This window comes from Emydura macquarii, unplaced genomic scaffold (genome assembly GCF_026122565.2).
Source record: "Emydura macquarii macquarii isolate MOO-44397 ecotype Brisbane River unplaced genomic scaffold, CSIRO-AGI_Emac_v2 contig_499, whole genome shotgun sequence".
In the NCBI taxonomy this organism is placed as follows: Eukaryota; Metazoa; Chordata; order Testudines; family Chelidae; genus Emydura; species Emydura macquarii.
In genome coordinates, this window is record NW_027130636.1 from 3,294,444 (window position 1) to 3,313,155 (window position 18,712).

The 18,712-nt window shown below is 51.3% G+C and overlaps 1 protein-coding gene across 3 annotated transcripts in view; it reads left to right on the top strand.

Moving 5' to 3' along the window:
* DGKG (diacylglycerol kinase gamma) overlaps positions 1-18,712 on the top strand; it is a 97,875-nt gene that overhangs the window by 50,862 nt on the left and 28,301 nt on the right. For all 3 annotated transcript variants that reach the window (XM_067538627.1, XM_067538629.1, XM_067538630.1), the window contains 3 exons: positions 1,165-1,325; positions 7,706-7,770; positions 14,923-15,013. In XM_067538627.1, the coding sequence (XP_067394728.1) occupies positions 1,165-1,325; positions 7,706-7,770; positions 14,923-15,013 (317 nt within the window). The remainder of the gene's footprint in view (positions 1-1,164; positions 1,326-7,705; positions 7,771-14,922; positions 15,014-18,712) is intronic.

An 18,712-nucleotide genomic window follows, 5' to 3' on the forward strand; every position in this document is an offset into this window, starting at 1 on the left:
GACAAGAGGAGGAAGAGGATGCTCACACACGCGTGCTCACACGGCCTCCGTCCTGTGGCCAAGGGAGCGGCGTAGGCCCCTCGCCATGGTGGCAGCAGGATGCGCTCTGACACGCTGGTGAGGGGCTCTGAAGAAGGCCTTAGGCAGAGAGCGGGCGCTGTGGCCACCTGTGTGTGCGGCTCGCCATGGGCTAGGAAGAGTCGTGTCTTGGCTTCCAGCTGCTGTCGCTGCTGCAGTCCCCAGGGCTGCCCTGAAACCCAGGCAGGGGATCGGGACAAGCCCCCTTTGCTGTGGAGGCAGCCCTGCGCCCAGGACCTGTCCTAACAAGAACCAGAGCAGCCGACACCAGAATCATGGGAGCCCAGGTAGCCTCTACTGCTGGGCCAGGGACTCCTATGGGTGGATCTATTCCCGCACAGAGCCAAGCTCTGCAAAGCCTCCTTCCCACACTGCGCTGCGTGCCTCCAGCAGCTAGGATGGCACTGCATGGGGGGCGGGTGCCATGCACTAGTTTCAGCTCTGACTGCTCCCTGCTGGGCCCCATCTAATGCACCACAAACCCCTCCCGTCTCTGCCCTGACCCCCAGAGCCCGCCTGTGTCCACCCTGACCCCGCCTGTCTCCTCCCTGACCCCAGCCACCACTAGGAAGTTCCTGGGCTCTCCCAGGTGGGCTAGTGGTCAGAATTTGGTGCCTTCCCCACCGAGGCCTGGGTGTGATCCTTGGTCAGGGAAATATCCACGAAACTGCTGGTGCCCCCACACTCCGTTGAGTCCTGCCCGGTGCCCGTTACCCCACAAATCTCCCCATCTTGCCCTGACCCCAGGTCCTGCTGAGTCCCTGCCAGTGACCCTGTCTGTTGTTGTCAGGTCCTAGCAGCCTGATCTGCCACTGCAGTCGGTACTGGGCCCTGTGCATCACTGACCCCAGCCCTGCTGGCTGCCGTATCCTGCCAGCCACGAGCAAAGCTCTGTGCTGCAGATGGTCATGCTTTGTCGTGCCCCCGGTGCAGCCGACTGGGCTGTCTGCTAGTGTGAGCTGCCCCGGGTTAGCCTCTTCTCGCCTGACTCCCTGTGGCTCTGCCTCATGCCCCCACGGACAGTCACTGCGCTGCTCTGAGCATCTCTGAGCGCTAACCCTGATCCAACCCTTTCTCCCTCCCAAGGTTACGAAGGTGGCAGTTTGCTGAAGGTGCTGAAGGATGTCGAGCACAGTGTCGAGGTGATGCTTGACCGGTGGCGGATTGAAGTGATCCCGACTGACAAGGAGGAGAACGGGGACCCTGTCCCGTACAGCATCGTCAACAACTATTTCTCCATCGGCGTGGTAAGTAATCCTGGGCTTTCCTTTCCAGCAGGCAGCCAATGAGTCTGCCAAGATCTGGCTCTGCCAGGCCCAGGAGGGATTAGCGAGGAGTGGTGTCTTGGGGCTGCCATATGGACGCTGGCATTGCAGTGCTTTTTGGACACACTGCACTGGTGGCTGGCGTCCAGCCTTCCAGATTGGGCACACAGCCACTCCAATACCTTAAAGTCAAGATGTGGCCCTGTGCTGGTTGACAAACGAGTCACCGTCCTCCACCCCGCGTGTAAAGGCCGCCAGGACGGTGGTATCCTATCCCCCCCGTGGGGCAACATTCAGACACGGCCACTACCCGGCGGGAAATCCCACACAGGAAGGTCTACAGCAAATGAATAGATTTAGTCTTTGGAACAGCAGCTTGGCAAAGTGATGCTGGTTGAACTGAGAGCAGAAATTAGTGCGTGAAGTAATACGGCCAAACATAATGTCAACAGCGGCCATACTAGCAGCATACTATCTAGTATCTAGTACATACATGTAGTACATACTACACACTAGTATCTCTGCCAGGGCACCTCAGTTCTGACCTATTCCATTGTTGCTCCCCCCTGAGATCTGCTAGGATTTCTCTGTCTTCACCTGGGGAAGCTGATTCCAACCTCACGCCTTGATCTGCAGAATAACACACTCACTAAGGGCTATGTTGTTTTGGTATTGCAGATAGTCACCCCAACAATACCCTGTTGTGACTCCCTCTGTATCTGATCGCTGTACGACTTGCCTGGTGCCCTTCTGCCTTACAAACACTTGCCCACCCCCCTGGGTGTGTTTTTCAAAAGGCACGCCACTGGCAACTCCAGGCAACCCCACTCCCAGAGCTCCAAGGAGTTTACACTGATGAGATGGCGTCTTTCAAAAAAGTGAATCCACTCTGATAAAAACTAGAGCGAGGCAGGCAAAAGGGAACAGCCCTATTGCTCCTATTTGTATTGCAGTAGCATGCAAAGACCCAAGTCAGCATCCAGACCCTGTTGTGTCAAGCACACAGAGAGACAGATTCTTGGCTGGTGTTAATTGTCAGTGCTTTTTTCGTGCCCGTTTACCCCAGATGAGGATCTGCATCGTGCATGTCTTCCCTTTGGGACAAGGCAGACAAATAGTAAAAGTCAAACAACAGTTCACTCACAAGGTAGAAGTTGTGTAACTTGGCTGAATGGCAGTAGAATCACACCTGCTTAAACCAGGTCACATTTTGGCCCATAGCTTCTATTCCTGACTCCTCCCAAGAACTTCACGAAACTCAGGCAAACCTCTAATCTCAAAATCTAACCTTTCTGTGCCTCAGTTTACCTCTAGGGAATGGCTCTAATGATGCTTTCCAGGGGTGCTGGCTGAGCCTTTGGGTTTGAGAAGCTCTGTGAACTCTGAGAAAAGCCACCCAAAAGCCACTGCGTTGTGGTAGTATCCCTGGCTAGATTAGCTGGCATTTTCCCAGGCGGACGCTCATTGTGGTATCTATCCCCTGATCATCTGTCTAAACCAGTGATACTCAGACTCAGCGGTTCCAGAGCCAAATTAGCGATCAGCATTACCCAAAAGAGTCACAGTCATGTGAATTCATTGTTTCATTACTATAGCACTGTCTATTCTTATTTAAACAGTATGACGGGGGAAATGTTTAGTTTATATAACTATATATTATTCTCCCAGCAAAATGACTGAGTATTATTATTTTATCAACTACAATTGGTTAATAACAGTACAGGCAGCCTCGCAGAGAGTGAATGATATAAGGGGTGTGGTTCTCAAGAGTGCCTAAAGCTGGATCCATAAATGGAGTGAGGCCCCATACTTCTAAAGAGGGGCAGGGCTTAGCACCCCCTCCCACATCTCCACCTCCCACTGGCTAGCTTAGGTGGCTCTCTGCCTAGCGTGCTGGCTTTTGTGGATCCCACGCTTAGGTGCCCGTCTCCCCCCATGCGTTGCGTAAGGAGCCTGGGCGCCACACTCAAGCTGTGTGGATCCCAGTGCTATCCCTGTGATTTTCTGCCCTCCTAGCGGATAGGCGAGGTGATGCCAATGTCCCTTTGTGGACCACGGCATCACTGACGTAGAAACGCTACAGCGGTGAAGATGCTCTATGCTGACAGGAGAGACCTCTTCTGTCGGCATAATACAACCACCTCCATAGCTATGTATACCAGCGCCTACGTGTAATTTACGTCACTCGGGGGGGTGGCTTATTCACACCTCTGAGCAATGTAAGTTACACCCACATAACCTCCGGTGTAGACAAGCCATAAGTCCCATTAACTTTCAATGAGAGTTGGGCTCCCAAGTGCATGAATCACTTTTGAAAATGGGACTTAGGGACTTTTGAAAACGGGACTTCTAAGTCACCCCAGCCCACCCCGGCATGTGGTGGGCACCTTCCCCTGGCTGCGTCCATTGCCGTTTCCTGCAGGAGCATAAATGTCATTTAGGTTCCTTGGAACACCGTTTGGGGAAGGAGAGCCGCCAACGTGCTGGCGTGACCTTCTGGAGGCCGGGCAGCCCCCGCTGGTCACAAGTCCCCCAGGGGCTGGCTGTCATTAGCAAAACAGTTTTGGAAAGAGAGAAATGAGTCCGCCCTGGCAAAGGCTGGCGTGGTTTGGGGAAACTGGAGAACAGCACACTTGAGTCATCGGGATGAGAAATCTGAGCCCGGGACATCAGAAAGGAGCTTGGGCAATGGAGAGGCTGAGTCTGTTGTGCCTCTGTGCAATTCGGGGTGAGGTGCTGGCCCCGTTTAAGCCAACGGGACTGTGCCACTGACTTCTGTGGAGCCATGATTTTGCCTCACCTCTGCTTCCTTCACACGGGAAGGTGGGAGCTGCCCCACGGCCTGGCCTTGTCAGTGGGGCTCATGGCCCCGTGCACAGCCAGCAGGGAGTGGGCACAATGGGTGCTCTCCGCGGGGAAGGGCTGGGACACGGCCAACACAGCGTAACCCTTCCCAAGTTACAGGGAACAACCAGAAAAGGGCTAGCACTTAAGACAGCATGAAATGAAAATGGGGAGGATTTCAAACCAATGGGACAGGCAGTGGTCTGGGCTGTGTATACATAGGAAAAGGGCAAAAAATGCTGTTAAATGAGATTTTTAGAACTGTTACTTTTGTAATGTAAGGGGGGGCTGCCAGTCTGGCTACTGACGGGGTGGGGGTGCCCCCCACCCTTCCACTGATTTGCCTTGTAGACTCTTATCGTACAAAGCGTTACACACGTGTTTAACTTGACACGGTCAGTCACCCCATCAGCACCTTGTTGCAAGAGTGCATCAGGGAAACCTGTAAGTTAACTCTTGCACGTGTGGACTGGGGGTTTCTCAGTTTCCTTTCTCTTCGGTGGACATACCCTGCCTGGGGTAGAACCTGGCACTACGTGAGACAGATCTTAGAGCAGGGGGCTCTCACACCGTGCTCTGGTGGTCCACGGAGCGCTTACTGGTGGCTCGTCATGAGATGCTCCTTTTCCTGTTTATTTCCGATTGCTAAAGTGCATCAAGACAGCTAAAAAATATATTGGATATTTTTCTTTGTGAACAATTGCTGCGGTTGCCACAGGATGGCAGGAGACCCCATCTAGCAAAGGGAGGTGGGCCTGGTGATCACCAGTGGGAGGGGAGATTGCCAATCTTTGAAAAGTTTGGAAATTTGTGCTTACTTCTAGTATGGCTGTGAAAATGTCTTAGGAAATTTCTATAGGAAAATCACACCATTGGCAAACTCCTTCTTCCCCAGGGACTGATTTAAAGCACTTAGTCCACAATTCAGCAAAGCACTTAAATTCAGATTGAAAATTAAGCCCACGCTTAAGTGTTTTGCTTAGTCAGGGCTTTAGATTTGATGTTTCTCTGATTAAATTAAACCCCTATAGGCTGGCTGCTATTATAAAATGTTCTGCAGAGCATTTGTGGCACACAATATTACTTGGGTAGAGTAAGATTAGCAGTTCAGAATAGCCTTGGGAATGTCTGTCTTACTCACTAACAATGCTGCCTATAGAACCGGCAGGAAAATCATTCTTGAGATATTGCCAGGTACCACTGGAGCTTTCAGAGAGCACCATAGTTCATATATTCCCATTTGCCAAACCTGGTCCCATGCAGCCATTCCCTCACCAGTAAAATCAGTCTGGGATATGGAAACTGAGTGACTCTGGTTTGGGGAGCGGCGCTACTACAGAGGCAACCATGCTGTATGTGGAGCCAAACGAATACACATTTCTTCTTGAGCGGGAATGTGATGGGACCATTTTTTCTAAGAGGCCATGGCTTTCCCAGCCATTCCTGGAAGGGATGGGGTTAACGTTAACCATTCACGGTGTGATACAGCAGCGCCCATGCTGCCCTGCTGTAAACACATGTAGGAGGTCCAGTGTGTGGGCACAGATTGAGTTGTGAGCATGAATCATCCAGGCCCCTCTCCGGGGAGATCTCCACCATCAGCACACAGCATTGTCCTCATCGGAGGTTTATTTCAGAGCAGACAGACAGGCAGTTTCCTCACTCCATCACACTGGGTTTTCCTGCATTTTTTAAAAATCATTTTCCCTAGGAACCCCTTGGCAGCCTGGAATCGAGCTGTACTTCTTTACGGCAACCACTTCCCTGCATTGTGCCTACAGACGGGTTTGCTTTTGAGAGGTTGATCAAGAGTGGGGCTGCTGGGTTTAGGTGGGAAGGCCATTGACCAAAAAAAAAAAAAAGACACTGAGGCATGTGCTATCAAACAAATCCATCCACACAGTCAGTCATGGAAGGCTGCAGGATACCGGTGAGCAGATAAAAGGGGGGACGAGCTGACCGCTTAGGTCATACTTGGGAATCTCGGTTCTGACAGAGTGCCTTTAAATAATGCCCTGACTGGATGTGTCAGTCTTGGGGAGCTGGGCTGCCGCTTCCTATCGCCTCCTCCTTTATTTTTGGGTGTGAGGAATGCTGCCCCGACAGGAAGTTTTGGATTGCACATAGCTTTTGAGCTATGTTTAACTCTGGGCTCGCCAGAGGTCCTAGCTGGCAATCCTCTCCCCAGCATGGAGGCGATGATCAGGCTGCTAATCCCTTGATGTAGTGCCGCATGTTGCCAGCGCTACCCACGCCCTGAGACTTGGAAAAATGTCCACAAGCACTGCGGGTGTGCTGTATTTTATTGGGACCCTTGAAAACTACTTCAGCGGCTAACTTTAGGCCCCCCGCACTCACATGGAGGCTACATCCGCTCACATGACATATACGGGCTTTCACACCTTCCCAAACAAGCAGAGGATCTTGTTAAAATCTCCCACGTATCCTTCGCAGCTGATCATGGCAGCTAATCTCTCGTGTGGGACTATTTGAATGGCCCACAGGGAACCAGAGAGGGAAATTGTGCTCACTGGAGCATGGAGTGATTCCTGCCTTCTCCCATTCGCCACTGAGGTAGGAATTAATCTTTATCACCTAACCAGACCTTCCACCCCGGAGGAGCTGCCTGTAATGGCCAGCTGGGCCAGGAGCAAAGGCAGGAGTTGGCAAACCGAGTCAGGAGATGGGCCCTGAGGTCAAGCTGGCAGGGGTTGAAGGCAGGAGTCAGGAGTAAGATGGGGCAAAAGATAAAGCCTGTAACAGTCGCAAGCCAGAGTCTACATTGTTGCTCAGACAGTTCCCTGGGGCAACTTCCCGGTTTAAAGAGTTGGGGTAGACCAATCACGTGGCTGCAGGGATCTTTTGGTCTGGCCTCTTTGGGCGGTACTTCCTGCAGTGCCTGACCCTCCAGTAACCGTTGGCTGCTGCGTCACCTGGTGCCCCAGTGGGGACATGGCGACGTTGGTCACCCAGGGCCCTCCAACTGCAGATTCTAGACCCACCCAGCCTTATGCTGCCCCATCATGGCTTCTGCCTCATTGTGACACAGGAAAACTATCCTTTCTCAGTGTTAGCTCCTCGGTCGTAATTCCCTCCCTTCCCCAAAGTCCTGCAGCGTTTAATAGAAAATGACCTTGTTGTCGAATTTTTGAATCGCATCATAGAAAGAATTTTAGCCTTGCTATGGGATCACACCACACAGCTCCAATAACCTACAGAAAGGGCATTGTTCCCTGTTGTATTGGATAGGTAGTAGAGTAATCCCCATAGATTACTGCGTGGAAGCCCCGTGTGTGCAGGTCTTATTGCAGAAATCACAGCCCCGAGTAAACCTCTGCTCCAGGCATTAGACCCAAGGAGCTAATGTCCTGGCTAAGGAGATGACGCAGACTTATCTATATCACAGCTCTTGGGAAGTCCATGTTATTTTCCTTGTATTTTCTGGAAATCTCTCTCTTCTGCCACCAGGCATTTCCCAGAACACAACTCACATGCCCCTTCATTCCCTCTTCCCGCAGGATGCATCCATCGCGCATCGATTCCATGTGATGAGAGAGAAGCACCCTGAGAAATTCAACAGCAGGTAAACCCTTTGGCCATTCCATTGTGATGCTGGGCCCTACTGCTAAAGCAGCTTAGAGACACCACCAGCTACGGGTGGGTTGGATTGCATGGGGCTAATCTTGCTTTCAGGGAGCACAAAATCCAACTGGTTAGTCTTTTGGGGCCAGTATGGTGCTGGGAACTGGGTGTGCTTGCCCTCAGTGGGTTGGCGTCATTATTATTTCCTCATATTTCTAATCATTCTGTGTGCTGGCCACGGATCCCAGACATGAAAATCACAGAACGTTGCAGAAGGACTGGCTCTGTGCGGAGAGCGGGGCAAAGAAAGGCAATTCCACCCCCAGAGGATTCTGATATCTCAAAATATGGCTTCATTCCAATTTGGAGTGAAACCCCACACTTTCAAATTCCCCACGAGATGGGATGGAGCTGTGGCTCTGGGGCTGGCTGCCTGGCATGCTGGAAGTCCTGTGGGTCCCAGGCCGTCAACTAGCCAAGACCCTGGGAGTTTGGGAGCTGGTGTTCCTGTCCTCTTCGTGAGCTGATGGGGAACTGGGAGCCAGGAAGCCCTGCGAGCTCCACGCAGCAGCAGCCTGCCAGGTGAGCTGCAGAGGAGCCAAGGAGTCGGGGAGCTCAGGCCATCTTCATCAGCATGCCAGGAGGACTGCCAAGGGGCTAGACAGGGGAGCTGTCAGAACCCAACCAGGGTCGCGACGCAGCGTCATCAAAATCAGACCATCTCTACAAAACGTTTTGATCTCCATGAAATGACATTCTCCAACGGAAAGATGTTCTGCTGGAGAACTTCCAAACATCCCTCCCTCCCCCTCTCTCTCTCTCTCTCATATAGCTACATATATTGTTATGAGCTGGATGAAACGTTGGTATGTGTTGAGTAAAAACCCCATTGAAATTGATAGGTATGAACTCATCCATCAATTAACAGAACTGCAGGATAAGACAAAAGGAGCTTTAGACTGAGTATTGTTTTGAGTAGGGACTCATGTGGGGAAAGGCAGAAGAGAGAAAAGAGTGAAAAAGACACGAAGAGCGAGAGAGGAGGAGGCAAGCAGCAACCTGTGAACACAGTGTGATCCTGAGCACAGCTAGAGTGGGAGCATTGGGATCTGTTGGCTAAAAAGGCTTGAGGCTGCAAACTCAGAAACTGCTCTATTTATTTGTGGGTCCTCCAGCATTCAGCGAAGCAGGACTTTGTATGTTCCTTGTAACTAAACAAGATGGCAGCAAAGAAAACAGCAGATTCCATTGATGTCTCCTTCCTGCTGAAACATCCCCAGGGCCCTGAGCTTTGAGTAGCCAGTCGGGTCGAAAGGGGGCAATCAGCCCACACTATCTCCAATAGCCCTGAAGAAGGCAGTAAGAAGATGGGCTTTGCAGTGCCCTTGGAAGGTTAAGATCTGGGCTCTGGTGCACCACGACAGACTTTATCCAACGCGACTGTAAAATAGAAACAAGAGCAATAGGACCTTTTGAGGACCGGAAGCTGCCCCTGGGCTGAGGAAATAAGCGTGCAGTCCTGTGCTGTGAGTGCAGCCGTGTTAGATCTGTCAGCTAACCCATCCTATGGGGTGGATAGTTTAGCCTTGCATGGAAATGTGCTAGGATTTGGCTGTAAACCGAGCTACATTCATTCACACTTGACAATTAGCTACAAACTCCCGGGCGAGCAAGAACAGGCTCTGCAGCACAGGCAGAGCTGCAGGTTAGGACTAGCTCCCGTTTCACTTGGCGCTGATAAAAATGGCAGGTGGGCAGCAGGCGCCTGCGGCTTGTGATCTGTGCAAGAGAGCCAGAGGCAGATCCCCCAGAGTCCTGATTTTCAGAAATACCTGTTAGAAAACCACCCAAGAACCTCAGCTCCAGATGTTTGCTGAAGTGCAAAACTCTCTGGTCCCAGGACAGCTCTTCAGAGCACTGCTCGGGGACTTGAACAAGCCCAGAAAAGCACAAATACTCCAAGGAGGCCTCCTGCTGATGTGCATTTTAGTGCCCTCCTTCTTTCAGGGAGGGATGAACCCTGGGCACTCCCAGCTGGAGATCCCGGTCCAGATTGCCCACTGAGGCAACTAAAGCATGAGTGCAGGCAGGACCGGACCCTGCTCCACCCCCTGATGGGCCTTGACAGGGTTAAACGTGACTTTTAAGCTGGCTAGAACGTGTTTGATTTCTAGCCATGCAAGCAAGGAAAGCCCACCTGCTCATGTGGTTTGACCACAACCACGTGTCAGGCCCTATGTAAACATGGTGCTATTTTGGTAGGGTAGCCAGAGCCATAAATGCTTTCTGTGGCTTGGGATATGTCACAGCCAGTACATGCAGATGCCTAGAAATTCTGTCAAATGCCCTCCCTTTTGACAGAGCCAGAAAGCAATGTGTCTGCTTTATCGTTATTCCCTGGACATCTCTGTCAGAGTGTATCTGGGCCCCAATTCTGTACAGAGCATGACACGCATATTACAGGCAGCGTGGGACAGAGAGCAGGGCACTGGGCTGGGAGGCAGGAGACGATACTGCTGGCTCTCTTCTGGCATGGCCTCGCAGCCTTGAAACTTGGCCTTTCAATAGCCAAGCTCCTCGCCCTGCACCCACTCCCCTCACCCCTGCCTGGGGTGCAGGTAACTGCTTTTTGCTGCTTCTTTCGGTGTCTCAGAACTCTCCAGGTGTGCAAAGTTGGCAGCCATTTTGTTGAGGGAGATGCTGCTGTCTGTTACCAAGGAGACACATGCCATGTTCTCTCCCAGGAACTTTATTTTTGTTCTTTCTTTCTATTTTTGTTGTCATCATTTTAAATGGAAAGCCCCTGGCTTGCTCTTTGTGGATGGAGAGATAGCAGGAACTGTGGCAGTGACAGGATGGGATTATAAAGAAAACAAAAGGTGTCATGGTTTCATAGCTAAATATACCAACCCACCTAACTCAGCCACTACCATCACACCTGCTTCTTCCTAGCCCAACGCACTTCATCCCCTGTACCAGCTGCTTGCCCTGCGCTATTGAACTCCTTGAGTCTGTCACTATAAAGCAGATTTTCCAATTGTATAATGATTCCTGCGGGTCTTTTCTGAACCCTCTCCAGTGTGTTTCAACATCCTTCGTCCCAAAGTTACCTACAAACCACATGTGGTCTCTCATGTGATGGAGATAAAGAATCACTACAACGGTCACTTTCTTCTAACACTGAACAAGGAACATGATTAAAATAAACAAAAGTAATTAGTATCCTTAAAACTACTTCCCTTACAAATGTACAGTGTTTCTTCTCTTATATTCCCAGTGGTGCCCCTTTGCCCCCATGATTTGAAAGTTATTTACACCAGAAATCCATGGCCCTGAGGTTCTAGAAAGGAAGAGGGAATCACACGGCATTTTATGTTTGTCTCTCTTATTCTGGGTCCCCACACTTGGGCCATAGCAGGCTGAGAGAGAGATGGTGAGAAATGGGCAAAAGCAGGACGTTGCTTTTGGAAACCAGTTAGCTGGGATGGGTTTGCAAGTGCAAAACAAAACCCGCAACTGTTGTTTTGAGTTTTACCAGCAATATTATATTGCCAAGCCTTTGAAGATCACAAGTCAGGCCCCGAAGTCAGCATGAGATTGGCTTAAAAATCATAAGATTTAAAAAAAATATAAAGGCCAGGTTCTTTTTATTTGCCTTCTGGTGTTTGAACATTTAAGGCTGAGTCTAGACTGTAATCCCGGGGTGCAATTACAGCCCTTGTGAGGACATACCCACGCTAGCTTTACTGTAGCTAACTTGGGTACCGGAGCTGTGAAGCTGTGGTAGCACATGCTTCACCTCAGGCTGGCCACACTATTCATTACCCTGGGGTCCCAGCAGGCCTGTACTACCCATTCTGAAGCCCAGGCGGCGCCAATTTCACTTAGCTGGTTATCTGAACTAGCTAGATCAAATGTCTATGTCATATGTCTATAAGAGCTGCAATCACACTCCATGCTGACATACCCTAAGGGTCACATTTCCAAGCTTTTCTCTGCAACCAGGAGCTCTAGCAATTTGCATTTTTTAAAATGCAAGATGAGATTCTCACCTAATCCCCTGACTCCAGGAGCTGGGGCTTTGAGAAAATCACCAAATATTGCAAGTCATGATAAAATCATGGGAGTTGGCAACGCTGGGAAGAAATGCTCTTTACCTGGAAAGGCGTAGTAGATTCAAGGGTACTTACTTTTCCTTATTCTAATCATGTTCCTTGTTCAGTATTAGAAGAATGCAATTGTTTCAGTGATTCTTTTTCACTGTCACATAAGAGACCCCAGATCCTGTCTTGCTGCCCTTTCCACTGGTGTTACCACTAGCTGTGAAATGTCAATGAGACATGTAAACCTTCCCAGTTCCCTTTTGCATGATGATCCGATGGAGTTTATCCCCCTATATCTGTTCAGCCTGTCATATCCAGCCTTGGATCTCTTCAGCCACAGCCATTCCGTATCCTTCTCAAATTGCTCCATTGCATTCTCTAGCCATTCTGAGTGGTGTAGGGCCAGAGTCCCTGCAGCTGGGGAGGGAAGGTGAAAATCACCCCTGGACGCTAGCGGGTGGGCAAGAGGTGTCCTGCTTTCGTCTCCTCTCCTGGGCTTCCATGGGGCTGGTTGATGATGCAGGCTGATAAGAGGATGCACTAATTCATTCCATCTTCCAGCTGTCCTGGCTGTGCCCCGCCCCTAGCCAGCGTTGTTCACGCTTCTGTGAGTATTGGCCAGAAGAGAGAGGGGTTTAGGTCATAAGAACGGCCTTCCTGGGTCAGACCAATTGTCCATTGAGCCCAGTGTCCTGTCTTCCAAAAGTAGCCAATGCCAGGTGCTTCAGAGGGAACAAACAGAACAGGTGATCATCAAGTGATCCATCCCATCGCCAATTCCCAGCTTCTGGCCCACAGTTCAAGTGCTGTTCACTGTTGCAACTCCCTTCTCTCTACCCCTCCGTGGCCAGGGCCTCCCCTGAGTCTAATGTTAGCTCCTGGGCTGAACCTGGCCCAGATTTTGGCTCCATCTCCCTGCTGAAGCTTTGGCTCGTGAGTCCATGATCAGTTTTCATTGGGCACTGAGAGCAATTGCTCGCTGCCCCTGTGTCAACATCCCTTCCGGTTAGTATTTGCTAACAGCAATCCCAGCTCCCCTCCCATCTCTTTCTAGACTGAGCATGCCTAGCTTTCTTCCCCTTCCCCTGTGGGTGCTTGCGGAACTCCTTCCCCATTAGCCTCCAGCTCAGTTCTGCAACGTAGGCACTTCAGTGAGGCGCCCACTTGCTCGGTCAGGCGCCCAAACCAGCACACACATTTGGTGCCCTTAATCCTCCCGAATACCCCGCCGGGTTAGGGTAGCGGTGGCATTCCTTGACCTCAGAACGGGGAGGTTGCTGTAAATAGCCAAGTAACCATCGAAATGGGTGAACGGACGTTTCTAAGGGTGCCTGCGGCTGGTGGCCAGAGAACCGTTGTAGCTGCTTTCATTGATGCAATGACCTTTGAGAACTGGGTGCTGTGGTTTGGGAATTCTGGGCCAGGGAGCTGTCGCCAGCATCCCCCATGGCCCTAACCAGTGCTAGCCAGGCAGAAAGCGTTTCCTCCCTTGTTCTCCATGCAGTCTCTAGCTCTAGCGTTGCATTGCTGACTCGCGTGTAATCAGCCATCCCCTACACCCCTAGATCCTGGCGCGTGGTGCTGTTTCCTAGCCAGGCCCCCTACCCCATTTATGTTTTGGAATGTGCTTGTTAGCCTATGAAAGCACTTTGCATTTGTCTCCAGTGAAGCCCATTGATTTTTAGCCACTCTCCCCAAGACCGCAAGATCATGGTCTATTTTAATCCTAGCCCAGATGCATTTCCCTTCCCTCCCTCCTGGCTTTGTAGCAGCAAATTCAATCAGCTTATCACTCCCCTATTATTGACTTGGCTAGCATCCCGAAGCATGTGGGGTGCTCTGAAAGCATGAAATCACCTTGAGCCCTGGTTCAAAGCACCCGCAATCCAAAAGGGGAATGTGCACACCGCTGGGGGAGGGGCGAACGCGGTTGTTTATTACCAGTCTTTTTCCTGGATTTGGCTGTATTTCTGGTACCTTGCTGTTAGCCTCTGACTACTCTCCTTACTACTGTCACTGAGCCCCGGAGCCCCCCACTGACTGCTTTGGGGTATTGCTTTTGGGACCCTTCCCATGATCCTCTCTGACCTGCCTGGTCCAGCTTTTTCCTCTTTTCAGTCGCTGGCCGCTGTTTAACCCAGCTAGCTGCTTCATTGCACCCGCGTGATTTAGCTGGCTTCCGGTGCCCCGCCGAGCCCTCCCCTCCTGTCAGGGGTGATGGCCCATGAGGAGCTGGTGGGGTTCTTGGCCCATGTGTGAGTGCAGAAGCGGGGGAGCAGAGAGGCTACTGGAGGGGTTCTTTGACTGGGTCCAGGGGAAGGCTCTGCTATACTCCATCCCCCTTTGCAGCTCTTGCCCCCCAAGAGGAGAGCTGGGGACCTAGAAGAGCTGCTGCCCCTGAGAACCCCCATTGAAACCACTGCTGTGTTCTCGAAGTCCCTGAGCAATGCCCGAGAAGGTTCGGTGCGCTTGAATCCCAGCTGTCTCTGCCCTGCCTGGTGTGGCTGGCAGGGTGTGGAGCCAGCACACGGATGGCTGAGCCTGTGATATGCCGGGCCTGGCCGAAAGCAGGAATCCCTGCTCTTCGGATTTCCAGCCTGCTGCCCAGCTCAGGGTGAATGAAGCTCAATGATTCATCTTGTGTAGCCAAAGCTGCGGCTGGCCTCCCCTCGCCGGTGTGAATACAGGGCTTCAGAAACGGCTCCACTTCTCCACACTTGGACCTCGCCAGCCACCTTGACCCCCTCCAACCCCCCCCCCCCCACCCATATTCAGTTAGTCTCGGGGCAAAGTGTAGGCATCACACTGGCCGGCCAGTGACCTTCCTCACAATTGCGTCCTGCTCTTCCTGAGAGACAGGCTGGTCGGCAGGGTCCCAGCAGTGCCGGTAACAATTCTCCTGTCTTGGTGCCATGCTCCAGGTTCAGTGGGACCTAAGACCCCTGGTCTGGGGGGGGGGGGGGGATTAGGGAGGGAGCTGTGTCTCCAGACAAATGTACTAATGAGGAGTTCATTGTGAAGTCCCAACTCTCTGTGTTTGTGTGTGTCAGGATGAAGAACAAGCTGTGGTATTTTGAATTTGGCACGACAGAAACCTTCGCAGCTACCTGCAAGAAGCTCCATGACTACCTAGAGATCGAGGTGAGCGCCACCGTACGGTAACTGTTTCCCCCCTGCGTGGTAGTGACAGCGTTCCCCCAAGCTACTCCTCCTGAACAGTGTGCGCCTGTGAATGAAACGGTGGCTCTGAATTGCTGATGCTGAGACAACCTCTTCCCACTGAGGGACTTCCAGGACTGGCAGTGAATCATGGCAGGTAGCCAGCTGGTTATTTAGGACCCCCAAGTCCCACTTTCAAAAGTGGGTTTGGCACATGGGGCCAGATTTTCAAAGGTATTTAGGCTCCTTAAAATGCAGATAGGTATCTAGTGACATTTTCAAAAGCACCTCGGTGCCTAACTCCCATTAGATTGGTTAGACACCGAACTGACTTAAGACGCTTTAGAAAACCCCATCTAGACACCTGTCTGCATCTTCAGGTGTCTAAATATCTTTGAAAACCTGGCCATAAGTGCCTGCCGCTTTGGACTTCAGGGACATAAGCTCCTAAATCAATTAGATGCTTTAGATCATTTTACCCTTAGGCTCCTAAATCCTGTCAGTGATTTTGAAAATGTTACCCATAGGTGCAAGTATCTGACCGTCCAGCCTCCGTTTTTGTTTCCCTAAAGTATCATTTCAGAGCAAAAGCAGGTGTCTGATCTGTAGCAGTGCACCATTGTTGTATTCGACATGTAGACAGTAACTTCTTTGGGGTAGGCTGCTTTTCTTTTCCTCTGCGGCTGTACAGCCCCCACCAGAATGGGGAGGCCCTGATTCTGACTACGGCCTCTGAGCGCTGTGCCAATTAAAATAATAAATAGCAATAACTAGAGTGCTGTGCTAAGAAACCCTAACTCCTGGCTTGCAGCATACTGATGAAACTGCATCTTGCAGATATTTTAGCATATTCCCACGAAACAGTGAGTCCTGTCCTCTCGCTCTGCACGGTAGATTACTAAGCAGTGGGTGTGTAAATAAAAGTGTTCTCCACTGAAAGCAGCACTGTGGCCCTGCTTGATTCACTCCGTGACAGCTCAGTCCCACAGCGATGACGTGAGCACACTGGCGCGTGATGTCACTAGATGTGCTGGGCACAGGGCAGAAGCTGGTTAAAAAGGAGCAGGCGCCTGCTGGTGACCAGATCTCCCGACTAGCAGCACTGGGAAAGGAAATGGACAAGACAGCTCAGGAAAATCTGTCCTTAGCGTTTGTACATGTGTGAGGTGAATTCTCTTTAAACACAGCGTAGATCTCGAAACAGGGCCCTTGCCCTAACTACAGCCAGCTGCAGGAGAACAAAATACCCCTGTTTGTGCCTTGCAGCTGGACTTGACAGCGTGCCTGGAACGTCTCTCTCTGTAAACTCTGTGTCTGCACACAGCCGCCTTTGGGCGACATGGAAACAACCATTAATTAGAGAAAGGAGGAGGGGCGAGCTGCTTCCCGGTGGTTGCTAAGAGATCTGTCATTTTGCAGTTTGCATTGGGGTTTTTGTGCTGTGTTTTTTTGCAAACTTCCTGCTTTCCTTATCTCTGAATAAATGAGCCTTTTATTATTTATTCATGAGGGCTTAGAAAAAAATGTCACGATGACACAAAGGCCCACATGAATCTGACCAAGCACGCCACGCCGCTTGCAATTTAATTCATGTCCAGCAAAGAGAATCCCAGGAGACCCTAATCTCAACCCTGAATTACAATCTGCATAGGAAACGTTGGAAGGGAACGAAAAGAGGGTGATGCACATGAAATCCAAAACGCAGACAAGTGTGGGAGGTGAAACGAGGGAGAATGAAGCTATAGATAGCAGAGGGCATATGATCAAGGGGCCTGTGTTAGTCAAAAAGAGCATCATGTATTCAGCCCATCCGCAGATGGAGAAATGCCTGTGGATTTTACCTCCAGCAGTGGAATTTTCCTCCCTCCTGCATGAGGAAACTTTTCCCCAGCTCTGGCCAGGGAGAGGGAGTAGTCAGGCTGTGCTGAATTAACGGAGGTGGGATCCTGGGGGCCGTTGGGTACGGTGGGGTGGGGAGGCAGAAAAGGAGTCAATCGGCCCTGTGGATAGATCTTGGGGAATGAAGCTGGGTGGGAGACAGCTGATGGAAACCCCCCTCCCTGCTACTGGACAAATCACCCAGACCTCGTCAAACACCTGCCCTCATGTCACTGCTGTGGGCTGGGACCTGGTGGAATTGCGAGACCAGCTGGTGCATTTGTGATTGGGTGACAGCAGTGGAGAAGCACTCCGAAACCAGCTGCTGTCATTGAAATGCTCTGTGTGAGGGACCCGTGCTATCATGGCCAATTAGAGCTTCACTTTCGCTGAGCCGTGGGGCTCAGGGGCCTACGACACAGTTTAGATCCATTGTAATGCAGGGTGTATGTGTGTGAGGGGGTAAGGGTAGGGGTAGCTTGCCCGCGGCTTTGCTCCCCAGCTTGGATAATAGGATGGCCCCTTTCCTCTGGTGTCAGTCAAGCAAAGAAGGACCAGTTAGGTGCAAAAGACTTGGCAGCAGGCCCCTCCCCTTTTAGCCCCTTGTCTATGGCTTTGTGAGCAAGAGGTGGGAAGGAAAGAGGGCCCTCTGTGCAGCTGATGGGGGAGGGCCGAGGCGAAGCGCAGGGATGTTTCACTTTGGGGATGAAATGTGGGAGACCACTGTGGTCCTGGGCCGCACTTCGTGACGGGCAATCTGGAAAGAACCTCATGGCTGGGCTCCCACTCTCCTCTGAAAGAGGAGCAGGGGCAGCAGGGTGGCTTCCCAGTGTCGCCCCAGGGCAGCCAGACCGGGACCAGTCAGGTTTCTTTGGAATAAGAAAGATGGAGAAAATCCAAACATGATACCAGCCTGCCTGTTCACGGCTCCCAACAATCTTCACATGCTCCCCCACAGAAATTCATGGTGCTGCCACCTTATCCTCTTTTTGAATCCCTCTTTAATCCCGTCACAATGTCTGCACAGCCAACTCAGCTGGCACTAGCTAGGCAAGTGGCGAGCTTCTCTGGTATATTGTGTTGGCTTTACGGTAACTCACCCTCCCAGTCTATCCCCCCCATTGGTCTGTCTTGTCCACCTGTTGCATGCTGTCTGGCACGTAGACTGTGAGTACCATGGGGCCAGGCCCTGTCTGTCCATTGCCCAGCACAATGGGAGCCTGATCCTGTGGTGGGGTTCCCAGCTATTCCTGTAGTGAAAACGATAAATACTAATGGCGAAGCAAGGAGTGACAAGGCGCTGAATGCAATGTCTAGGGACGATACGAACCCTGACTGTAACCCCTCCATGTAAAAACCTCAAGGAAAGGAGGCAATTTCTCCAGCCACACTAGATGGTAGGACAAAACGGTGAGCAATAGCTTGTCATTAAGGAAGGCTGTGTTTCGATTAGATATTAGGAAAAACTTAAGTCAGAGCCATTGGGCAGGGGAGTATAGAGTCATAAAGTCATAGCGTTGAAGGCCAGAAGGGCCACCAGATTGTCCAGGCTGACCTTTGTGTATCAGGCCACCACCCAGCATCTGTGCGCTAAACCCAACCGTCGGAATTAGACCAAAGCAGTCCGGAGTAATCCCTAAAGGATAGGGGTGCAAGGCCCCATTGCTAGAGATGTTCAGGTCAGCGCGGGCACTGTAGGGGAGCTGGCCTGCCAAGGTGTCTCGTTTCTGACTTGATGAGCGAGGTGACTCCTTTGATCCGTAATGCTGGTCTCTGATGCTGCACCTGGAAGCCTCCTTGAAC